This window comes from Motacilla alba, chromosome 3 (assembly GCF_015832195.1).
Source record: "Motacilla alba alba isolate MOTALB_02 chromosome 3, Motacilla_alba_V1.0_pri, whole genome shotgun sequence".
Classification (NCBI taxonomy): domain Eukaryota; kingdom Metazoa; phylum Chordata; class Aves; order Passeriformes; family Motacillidae; genus Motacilla; species Motacilla alba.
The window spans coordinates 48,559,427-48,572,170 of record NC_052018.1 but is presented as its reverse complement, the minus strand read 5'-3'; the positions used below and the strand labels follow the sequence as shown (position 1 = coordinate 48,572,170).

Sequence of the window (12,744 nt, the reverse complement as noted above, 5' to 3'; positions counted from 1 at the left end):
ATCCTGAAATAAAAGACGATAAAGAAACAACACCAGAAGGTGATCACAGAACTATGACTGAGGATTTTCTGTAGATGCTGACTTTTAATGACCTCCCAATTACATGGTGGGTGTGTGTGTTTCAAGGCATTTGATGTGCTTCTCTACGAAAGAAGTTTCTTTCACTAAAATGAAACACAAATATGGTCTGAACCACTGGTATGCAGCTGTCTTCTAAAATAAAGAACTAATTGAGCTTATCACTTTCAATAATTTGAAATAATTGCTGGATAACTATCAAATAATTTTACTAATTTAAATATAGGACATATAAAGTTCATGGGTACAACTCCTTGAAATTACAAAGGACATATTAAAGAACCATAAAATTAAATCTAGCAGAATTAATTGAAATAATGCCAATTTTTCCATTACGCTAAGTATTTAAAAAGAGCTAAAAGGATTTTCACCATCAAGTCCTTATTCAAACTCAGTTTACAGTTCTTCACTGCTTCTGGATTAGGACATCAGATATCTTAGGTGAACACGCATATCTGCCAGAGATAGGATTCAGGGGAGGTCACTGAATATCTTGGTTCTTTAGCTCAAACAAAAAAGCCAGTTCTTTTGTTTTTCTAACATTTATTTATCTGGTCTGCCTGTGGGCTCCTAGAAGATAGAAAGTGACTCTTATCACATCCTTACACAACAGATTAAAGAAAAGGGGGTTGAGCTTTATCCTTCAAGGTCTTGAATATAACATCACGTAATCAATAGCTAGGATTTTGTAGTAGTGTTACTGTAGTAGTTACTGTAACTCCTTTTAAAAATGAAAATATACGCTCTATACACAAAGAATTCTGTTTTGGAGTACTTGGCAAATATGCTAAATATGTTTTCCAGTTTTAACAAAAGGAATATTGTAGATACCATGCTTTTGAAAACAGCAGTTTAAACTTTCTTTGAACTAGCTTTCTGTAATATTCTTATCAGCTCTGTGCCAAACACGCTATTTAATATCAAAGGTAATCAGCTGAAGCAACCCCTGCTGTCTTTATGCAGAAGCAAGTTGCAGTTTTCCACTGTTTTGATTTTTGGATGAATAACTTATTGTTCCTTTTATCCTCTGAAGTACTTTCAACACCATGCAAACATATAAGGACCTTGGCCTGACATATTTACGATAAATTTTTTCCTTTTAAAGAAGGATGAGCATTGGAGAATGCATCTCAATACTCAGCAACAAAAAATTAAACACTGTTTAATTTTTTTCTTTAGAAAAGAAAAATGGAATAGACAGGGAGTTGTTTATGAACAACAATGGAAATAATGTGGACTATCTTCCTATGAAGTTTTCTCGTGCTGTTGCATTCACTGAAAGTCTCTTAGGGTGCAGGGTCTCATGTGTGATTTTCCAGTAGCTGGGTCATTGTAGCTCGGCTCTCATGGATGGATACTCAGATACCTAATCAAGGGGAAGTTTGTACTGCAGCCTTTCTCTGGGTTGGCAATGATAGGCCCATCTTTTCCTCTCCAGCCTGCTGAGGTTGTAATATCTTGAAGAATGCTAGGCCAGACTCAAATGTGGTTGAAATTGCAGTATTGATAGAGGTTTGCAGTAAGGGATGGGTGGAAATTTCTACCCACACATACCATGAGATTGCATAATCCTCAATGCTTAGGCAAACAGAGTAAATGTTAAAGAATTAGCCTGTGTCCTGGTAGCTCTTCTGGTTAACATGGTTGAGCCAAAGGAGCTCAAGAAGGAGCACCAAACCAAATTTCCATTGGCCAGTTCAGCTGACAACCAGGTACCTCCCATGGCCAGTTTCAGGCATTAGCTGAAATCCCAGCCCTTGACCCGTGCTCCAGGTTTACAGTGAATTGCTGTAGTCAGGTCAACACGGTGCCCTCCTAGTTGAAACAGAAATAGAGCTTTGCTGCTCAACCTCCAGCTTCTGATGTGCTGTAAAATGCCTGAGTGAAACCCATCATTTGTGTAAATAAATTTGTATAAACGATGTTCTGACAATCTGGCCTCACAGCACTACTGAAGCAAGTACCAGTAAAGCCCGTTCAAAAAACAACGCCAAACAAACAGAACAAAACACACTCACTTCAGTCCTCTTCCTAAGAACAGGAATGGCTTCCCAGCTCAGATTGCCAAGAGGAATGTGCTGTAAGGGAAAGTGATTCTTTGGCTTCCACATGGTCTAACTACTACAGAGTCACAAACTGAAGAACTTACACCAGTTTAACCATGTCACTGCAGTAGTGGATACACACACTATCAGTGCAAACTGCAGTGTCTCTTGCATTTCACAAAAGGTTTATAAATTATACACTGCCAGTTAGTGATCAATTGTGTGTCCTCAAGTTCTAATTCATTATCTCTGTAATGGAACAAAACTGTACAAATCATTTGTTTTAATGAGGCAAAGACCATCAAATATAGTAGCCAAGGACTTTGGAAATGATCAGAAAGAAAGAAGCCCGTGACTTTAACAACCTGCTCTGCAAAAGGATGTGAGCATGTACTGGCTCAACTTTATTCTGCTTTTTGCACCTGTTTTAAATGCTTTCGCACAGAACTTTGTGCTGAACACATAAAACCAAAAATCCAAACTGTTACTGTCTACTAAGACTATGTTTATCAAAAATGAAATAAAATTTAACTCTTAGAAAAGAGTTTGTTAACCTATCAGGACAGTTAAATGACTCCCATCTTACATATCCCATGGCTTAATTACAAACATTGAGAACATGATAGGAAATGATCACCTCTGTTCTCAAATGATTCCCAAAGTGTTGATTTTAAACTACAAACAGGTACTATCTGGCAAACCTTAAAAAGATTAATTGGTAAATCCCTTTGATTACAAGGTAACAGCTGTTGATTTTTTGAATGTTTGCCTACAGGACATAAATAATATCAGGAAACCAGTAGTCTCTGAGACAGCTGTTTACACTGTCAGAAAAAAAATCTGTGGAGTGGATGATATCTTTGCAAAGCCAGTACACAAGGTGGAATAGTTTTAGACTAAGATAATTTAAACAAAGGATAGGAGGTGAAACAGTCATTGAAGAAGCCTGCCATTGTGGATTTTTTGAAACAATCTCGAGCTTCTCCAGTGGTTATGAATATTTTTATGATAACAAACATTGGTATATGAAATAAAATTTCTTTGTATGTGTCTCCCACTGTCAGCCCTACAGGCCTGTCCTAGCCTGCTTTTCAGAAAGTGGAGTCAGACATTGATCATGTTGCCAAAGAGGGCGTCACCTGAAGAAAGGATCTTTATAAGGTACTTCCTTAATCCTTTTGGTTTCTCGTTATAAAAATTAAAAACAGTCAGATTCTATCACTGAATATGAAGATCTGTCTATATAATCATCTATACTAACCAGTTGCTTAAAAAGAAACTCCTTTTTCTCAGAAATCATGGATAAAATTAAAATCCCTGTCTGAGATTAGCGTAGGAAATTATTTCTCAGTGGTGGCTTGGGTATAGAACAAGATGCTTTATCCCTTTCAACTGTGGACCTCCTACTATCAGCTTATTACAGAACCTGTTTCTGATATCAAAGCAGTAAGATACTCTTAATGTCATGTACTGTGAGGTACAAAAAGATTGAGTTTTGAAAACTGGAGTAAAGAATACCATTACTTGTTAGTTTTAATCCTTTTTCTTTCCTCAAAAGCTGGAAAGCACATGAAAAACAGTGCCAATACACTTTAAAGAATTGCTAAACAGCATTTCCCTTAAAAAGAGTAGCATGGCTGTTAAGGGCTATATGGCACACTGGGATGTTATAACAATATAAGGACATATTTTTGTCGAAGAGATATGGGAAATGGTTATAGACTTGATAGCTCTTGAATAATGCAGTGTGCAGTCAGTGCACCCTTTATGTGCATTCTGTCACAAGCTCCCACAAAAATGCATTATTATGTGGCCTCATGTTACAGAACATATCCACACAAACTGATATGAAGAGGCACCATCTCCAGAAGAATGGCAACAAGCACAGCTGCATTAGATAAAGGAACACGCTGAGCCAGGGGAGGAAAGGATTACACAGGTGCCCTTTGCTGGTACTGTTGTTATTCTGCTTGTGCCTCCTGAGAGATGTGAGATGAGGCTCTTCGTGGGCTTCCCTGCAAAAGGCTTCCTGAAGTCTGAGACCTGTGGGAGGACAGTGCGGCATCCCCTGCTGTGGCTGGAGGGCCAGCTGGGAGCCCCAGTCAGCCCAGGACACGGGTACATCATTTTAAGCTATGTTTGACACACTAGCCTTATTGCAAAAGTCCTCCTTGAGGCAACAGTAGAAGTCAAAAAGCAAAGACCTGACATTCAGAAAACCTCACCAGTGTGAAATCCCTTTCCTCTCTATGTTTCCATGTACTGCTCTGCTCTTACTCTACCTCCCTCCTCCCATGACCCCCACCAGCTGGATCCCCCAGCTGGCACAGTCAAACCCAGCTGTTCACAAAAGATGGCAAAAGAAAACTCAAGTAGCAGACATGGAATCACCACCTTCTGAAGTCTTGCAGTCCCTAATAACCAAAGATGGTCTTCACTCCAGAGATATAGTGTTTTATATCCTATCTCCATATTTTCTAATTGGCCCTTTCAGCTTATAGAATTTTCTTGTATTTTTAGAAGGGTGGAGAGGAAGCTTCTGCACAGAACTGCTAAAATGGCAGTTACCAGAAAACCATAAAAAATTAGAGGACTGAAAGTATCATAAATGGGAAGCCACATTCTGCAGCAGAGGCACCTTAAGATGGACAGAAATTCAAGTTCAGGACGAAGGAAGACAGCCTGGAAGTGTAACTGAAAGCAGGCTTTGAAAGTGGTATTCACTGGCACTACATCTGCAGCATTGCTTTCAGCCTGTACAGATACATACACATACACATGAGGCTATACATAAGTTTTAAAGTGTGTGTTTTAAATTCAGACACTGAACAGTCAGCAATACATTTCCAATTTATGGAAAAAAAAAAACCAAAACAAAAAAAAAAAAAAAAAAACAAAACAAAAACAAACCAGATCAGAAAAGACAGCTGTGCCTGAGCTGAAAATAAAAGATATTTAAGCCCTCTTTAAGACCAAGCAGACTTCCCTGTGAATACAGACTTAGAGAAGGCTTCCAGGGAATTAAGGGTTATCTTTAGTATTTCAATTATAATTTTGGATTGTAAAAGATGTATCTGGTAATGATCAGGACTGGCAGTCAGGCTAGTAATTTGATATGCATTAAAAAGTGATGTGATAAAGGGAAAGCTCTCTTGTCAAATGTTACAGAAATCTTCATGTATTGCAGATTATCATATAATTCACAACTGTCTTTTCTATTTATATTCCTTCAAGCCCTTTGTGGAATGAGAAATTATTTTAAGCTGGATGTAGCTGTTGAAAGCAAAGAAAATCCTTCCTTGTCAACATAAGACTTATGCAAATATTTTCAACCTGATCCTTAGGTCTTGCAGCTCAAGATATTATTAGTACTTTCAAGAACCATGAGAAGAATTTCCCTATGTAAAAGAAAATACAACCTCATGAATAACAAGTAAGTTATGGAGTATTCATATTATGGTAGCAAAGTCTGGGGGTATTTTTATGTGCAGCACTGTTTTTACAAAACATATCCTTTGCCACATAAGTTACCCCTAATCATAAAAACCATTTTGCCAGATCAAAATAAGTGTAGCTGTCCTAAAATCTGTAAAGATACATATAAATTGTTCCTTCACTTAACAGAATGGTACTTTGAAAGAAAATTATGCAAAATTAAATAAATAATTATTGTGCTTTTCAGTGCCCCAGGCACACAAATCTTTTAGTCTTTAAAACAGTGTTTTAGTTGCTTTAAATGATGCACATCTTGAAACAAAAGTGAAATAGTGATGCAATTTTAATTGATCAATTAAAATAATTTTTCATGGTTTCTAAATGGATTAGCTCTAAAATTACTTGTCTACTGAAAAAAACACTTTTTCAGAGCTGTTACCCAATATCACATTTCCAGACAATGCCTCCTTTGTCATCTTGTCCTGTTTCTAGTTCTCCTTCAAATGCCTACTGAATACAATTGGCTTTTGAACTTATTCACTGAAAAGGACTTATCCTTCTCTTCAGTAAACTTTGAAACCTTTCCTTCAGTAAATCTGCAACAGAAGTCCTGTTATAGATAAATAACATTTAGCTCCAGTACACAATGCAACACTTGGGATATTTGAAATTAAGAACACATTCCATATTTTGTGCCTTATCTTTAAGTCCATTTATAGCACTATGAAATATGGTATCATTAGGAATTTACTGCAGCTCAGACCTAATGGTTGGAAGAACATGGCTGAGACTCAGACCTGGAGAAATAGGTAACAATGATAAGCAGGTTACTTCAGCTCATTTTCTACAACACATTTCTTCCTAGAACAAGGGTTCTTTCCCCTAAATTACCTTAGCAAAAGTTTAGTCTCTGTGCTTTAAGAAAATATTTACTATGATGTCCACCTATAGATTTTTAATTTTTCAAAGGAAAAATATGAGAATTTTGTCCCCCTGATCTGCAGCACAGTGGCCAAACTCATCTGCCTGAAGTCTGCAGTGCCAACAAGAAGAAAGAAACTAGGAACTGAAATTTTGAATTTTCAGTGGTTCTGATATGAAAGAAAGCCTTCAAAAATTCTGAAAACTGGGAAACTACTCCCTGTCAATGTGTTAGAAGCGTCACTGTATACTGTTTCAGCTGCTGTGAGGAACACAGAGGTAGGGCAGCAAAATAAACATTATGGAAATATATTATTATTTTGGGAATTTTCTCATATAAATGAGAAAATGGTTACTTTTATGGTTTAAACTTCATGTACTCTTAAACAAGCTCTACTGTACTTCTAAGCATGTCTCTAAAAACCTGTCCTACCTGTCCTATGTGTGTAAGTCTTTGCTTTGAATGTTGTGGTTGGTCTTTCACAAGAAACCAGTTACTGTCATTGGAATACAACCATATTAAGAAAAAAAATACACTCCCAGGTTAGTAGTTTCAACAAATTATTTATCTGATTATTACTTTAGTTATGTTTGTGCCCTTTATCTATTTAGATAGTGAAGTGTCCAGAACAGAAACTACATTTTATGTTGCATTAATAAGGTATTAACATAATGAGTGATTGACTGACATTTGAGCCCCTTTGCACTGTCAGGATATGAACTGAATGAAAACCACTTAGTCAATAAGAGGACTCCAGATAATGCTGCTCCTGTTTGAAAGCAGAGAAAGAAAACATCTTCATGAAAACTGGTCCTTACAGTACAATGTGATGATTATGCCAATGCTACATATTATCAATGGAGAGAGTAACTTGGTCTTCTCCCTCCATTCTGTCCCTTTTTTTGCACAAAAAAAAACCCCAAAAAACAAACCCTCACCAAAGTATCCTGGAGCTTTTTGGCTGTCTATTAAATTTACTGAAACTGTCCAACAGGTCCAAAAGCTGCTGGCTGGATTTCTAACAGAGGGACACAGCAGGATTTCCTCAGGAAGTCAGGCTAATCAGATTGTTTAAAAGAAATCCAATGTGAATTACATTTTATTTTCAATTTGCCTTATACAAAATTAAATCAAATAGTTTCAGAACTAAGCCTTTTTCACCCTTTATGATTTTACTCCCCCTTCTCCTTTCATACAAATAGTTCCAGTTTCCCTTCTGAGATGACTTTTTTCTCAAATTGTCAACTTGGCCACTATTTGAACTAATCCTTTAAAAATCACATCTAAGATACTTCTTATTTTCCTCCATAAATATGTGAAACATTAAAATACAGTTTCAATATGTATATTTGCCTCTTGTTTCAGTTTTACTGTAGAAGTTCCACAAGCAAAATTTCTTTTGGGCTGGAACAGTGACTTTCCTGTCATAAATTAATGATGAACTGTAGTTTAGTGTATGCTAACTTAAGTTATTTTGGCTATAAGATTAATTTTCAGGTAACTTAATCATAAAGGTATTTACCAAAATATGGAAAAATTAACAGTCTTCAGCAATGTTTTAATGTTTTTTGTAGTTTAATGAACACTGCTCTTATAAACTTCCTGTGTTGCAACCTTAATTACCTAATGGACAACACTGCCAAGTGTTTCAGATTGTTTTAATTAAATTAAGTGAGTACAGGGGTGCTTCCTTTTCACCTGCTTTCTCATTATTTAGCCAGAGTAAACACACTTAGTGATGTCAAATTTCCATCATAAATTCTTTCCTTCAGCTTTACAATTTTATTTGTACAGTTCTCCTAATTTCCTTTAAAATCTTTAAATATTTCTGCTTTGTTTTTTACACAGAACTAATTTTTCTATGCCTGACCCTGTGAGCACAATAAAGATTCTTTTTCATTAATGATGAAATATCTGAGCCCCAATGTAATTTTAATTACTATCACAGCTCTGCCTTTTAATTGTCCTCAACACTGTAATTTTTAATTTCTCAGTGCTCCTCAGTCTTAACAGAATTTTAGTCCACTTCCCACCCCACGGCCCATGTTCAGTTGCCTTAATTTTCTTTCTTTTTTTTTTTTATTTTATTTTTTTCCATAGAAGTAAGCAAATGAGAAGGAACTTACAGCTGCAACTTACCAAGAGTTCGGAAAGGTCTTTGATTTGGTGTATGGGAGAAGAAACCAGGTTTCAAAGCATTTGTGATCAAAATGTCAAAATACTCTTCGAAGTCATTCCTAGAAAGTAAAGTAAATGTGATTAATTAAACTAACAAATTACTTAAAATGTCATGAAATACTCTGTAAGACTTAAGAAAATATCAGAGTATTTCTTTAAGGCACTTGCTTCTGTCACTTTTTTTTTTTTTCAATGCTTGTTCAATGTCACTATTATTCTTCTTTTCCTGAGGCTGTCAAAAGAGAGCAAAACCTACAGTAAGTTATCTTTGGGAACACTCATTATTTGTAAAAAGATCTCCTTGATCTCAGGAGAACATGTAACAGATGACATTTTTTAATCTGAGATGGCAACATATGCATAGACAGGGACCGAAAGTTGTAAATGAGGGATTTTCTTTTCAAAGAAGAAAATCTGAAGTGATGGGGTAGGAAGTAACTGAAGATACTTAAACACAGGTGCTTATATTGTAGGTATCCATACTGAAGGTATGCACAGGCCTAAGATACCCTTGGCAGAGATCTAATTTACAGCCAATGGAAACTAGAGTGTAATCTCACATATTCCAAAACCGAAGCACCATTTTGATAGCTGAATTCCCTCTCTACAGACTCTGCTGGCTGCTCTCACTACATCCCTGCTGGTCACAGGGAGGCTGGACATGTGACTACAAATAAACAGCCACCAGCTTCAAGTCTTCATCTGCCAACTGAATCCCACAACTAAATTCAGATTTTTGAAGATCACGTGGTCCATACATACAGATTGTTACTGAACTGTGCAAATCCCATCAGTTTAAATGGGATTGAATGTCTCAGCATGGTATATAAGAAAACATTCCTCATCTATGACGCACTTTATTTTATTAGAAATATTTCATTGCTTAGGTGACTTCATTGCCTACAACATCCAAAAAGTGATGGATACTCTTGCACGGAACAAAGAAATCACAGATGGCAAGTCCAGGATGGACACAGGCACTGAAATGCTATCAGCACTAGAGGAAGTTTGCTGGAAGTAAACCAGTTAACTATATCACTTTCAGATAATTCATGATCTTCCATGGGACTGAGATATCTTATCAAAAACAGAATGCTCTCCCTATGACAAACAGTTTTTGGGCTGTGCTCAAAATTACATTCCAGCCTTAAAATAAAAGTCCTTTAAATTTCCTTTCTCTAATGAAATTCTAGCTTTGTCAATTTTTTTTCCCCACTTGTGACCATATGTAAACTTTTGCCTATTTAAAAGAACCAGTATCAAATATTACAATTATGTGTTTTTAAAATTTGCTTCCATGTGGAAAATGCTGAGCAAATAGGCAGGGTTCTTCTATCTTCTGGTGAAAAGTATCAACAGAGATAAACCTTTCAAATTAGCACCTGATGCAAATAATCCATCTACAGGTAAATTAAGCTTGAATTTGCAAAACAAAGCAAGCATTTCAGGAGCCCAACAAAGAACAATTAACAGGCAAGAGGATGAGGGGGAATGGCCTCAAGTTGTACCAGAGCAGGTTTACATTTGATATTATGAAAAATTTTTCACGGAAAGGGTGGTCAGGTATTGGAAAAGTCTGCCAAGGGTAGTGTTGGAGTCGCCATCCCTGGAGGTGTTCAAATAATGTGTGGATGTAGCACTTGGTAATATGGCTTAGCAGAGAACACAGAGGTGCTTGGTTAATGCTTGGACTCAATGATTTTAAAGGCTTTTTCCAACCTAAATGACTCTGTGATTCTCTAATTTGTGGGAAAAGTGGCAAGTGCTTTGTTTAAGAAAATTGAAACAGAAGAGACTTTTCAGGAGAATTGGAAACTTTTTATTGATCTGTTGAAAAACTGCTTTGTATGAGGAGATGGGTTATCTGTGGCCTTCTTTGAAACAATGTAGTCAATCTCAAATACAAAGTGACTGTTTTTATGAGTGACTTTGTGTTACATTATATGTAACATTATATATAAAGCAAATCCGTTCCACTTGCTGCCTCTGATTGGTAGAGCAGCCTGTGGTTACAGTAATTAGCTAGCACAATGGGCAGGATGTATCTTATACATGTATCATAACTTTCACCTTCCAAAAATTGCACTCTGAATTCAGATAGTGGTTGACACCACAGACAGAACCAGTGGAGAAACATCCACATTCTTGAAAGGTTATTCATCCCACTTATTTCAGACATAATTCTACAATGCAGAACGAATTGCCAAGGATAATGCCCAGTGGTTTCTCTCCATTAACCAGAGAAGGAAACAAAATGACCAGCTTCAAAAACTTCCTCACTTTTAGGTGGCTAACATTCCTGAAAAAGTGAAATACACTTGGCTTCAGTGACTATGTGATGATTGACTCATCTTTAGGTGTGCTCCTGCCAACACTTGAATGTTCAGTTAACCGGGCACCATCCTCATGGTAGGTAAGACTGAAAAGTCACACCATGATGCTGCTGTGTGAGTGAACTGGCACTTGCTTTTTAAGGTTTACATGTCTTATATACTGATCCCAGCAGTATGTCTGTGTTCTGGCTGGGAAACAGTTGTCATTTTATTTCAAAATGAAGTTTTTTCTTATACTTCCTCTCCCTACCAAAATGTGCTCTAGTTAAGGACAATTTTGTCAGATGAGCACAATTGGGATATTTTGCTCATGAAATGGTAAATGATACACTTAAGCATGAATTTCCCAGCACAGGTTTTATGAAGACAATGATTTCTTCACCAAAAAGGAGCTTCTTTAATAAAGTGCCAAAAAGTAAACAGTTACAAGGTAAGAATATTAGGAGTAAGAGACTAAAATTGTACATGTGTCTCTGTTTTTCATATTTGTCATTATGGGTTTTTTTATTTCATACTATACAATTTTGGGCTTCTCAGTATTATATTGATTAACTGAAAGGAGTAGGAATAGAGGTTAATAAAGAACTGTGTAGGTGCAATTCATAAGTGTTGATATCAAGAATAAAATGCAGTGTTAATGTCAAGAATAAAGACCAGTTAGCCTGGTCAAATAAAGTTAATGGCAGAGCTAATAGGTGTGAACCTAAACTATACTCCAGTACAGCAAAAAGCAGCACAGGTACGAAGAGTCTTTATGTCTGATATGAGAGGCATGGAACAAACAAAACCACTAAAAAGTTTAGATTTTCAGGAACATAACCCCACTTCACTAAAGTCGAATGGACAGTGGTGTACTCAGCTCTTCAAAAGCAACTTTAAAGCCACACTGCCTGAATTACTAGAAAATATGATTGTAATAAATACCATAGAACATCCCACACTTTTGTGGAAAGAGAGAGCGACACAGTATCCTTCTAGCAGGATATCTTTTTTGGTGTTTTGAAAAGCAGCTGATCGTTTCTGATATCTTGCTTACTGTCTTTCAGCAGGATTTCTACAGCTACCTTCAACAGCTGAACACTATTCACCAAGGAACAGAAAGCCAAAATCATTATATGTGGCCAAGAATTTACCTTTATACCAAATTTTCATTTAGGAAATAACTAGACGGATTTACGCAAAAGAGTTAATTCAAAGGCATGTTGCTCATAAAGGAGAATTGCTTTTTGTCAGGAGGTAGATTTGTCCCTCAAATGAGCAAGTATAATGTTCATACAAAGCAGTGAGACCTGGCACAGTTAATGCTTTGTTTTAGCATTTAGCCTAGAGAGTACAAAAGAGAAGTGATCCTGGCAGGACTGGTTTTGGAAGGTAGCTCTGTCTTTTACCTTACCCGTGGTTTTCTTACAGTGTTACTGTATTCATTCTGCTGTTCCCTGGCATATCCTGATAGCCGAGGTAGGGTCACATTGAACTATATTTCTTTGATTAATAATAAATAAACAGTCTCACTCTGTCACCCACATCACTACTTGCATCACTGTTTTTTTTTTTCCTAGGTAAGTGATAGTTCTGCTGAATGTCACTGAATTTGACTTGACCAGCCATGTTCTTAACGTTATGCTAAAAACAGCTGTTGTGAACAGTAACTGCAACCTCAACCAGTTGCCAAGCACAATGAACTGCCTGCTTTATCTTTTCTGCTGTGATGAAGCACATTTCTCATGCACAGCCATCTTTTGAAAACCACTAA

At 36.6% G+C, this 12,744-nt stretch overlaps 1 protein-coding gene across 1 annotated transcript in view; it reads right to left on the bottom strand.

The window, feature by feature from the left end:
- NT5DC1 (5'-nucleotidase domain containing 1) overlaps positions 1-12,744 on the bottom strand; it is a 128,005-nt gene that overhangs the window by 32,416 nt on the left and 82,845 nt on the right. The window contains exon 8 of the mRNA XM_038131499.1: positions 8,620-8,717. Within this exon, the coding sequence (XP_037987427.1) occupies positions 8,620-8,717 (98 nt within the window). The remainder of the gene's footprint in view (positions 1-8,619; positions 8,718-12,744) is intronic.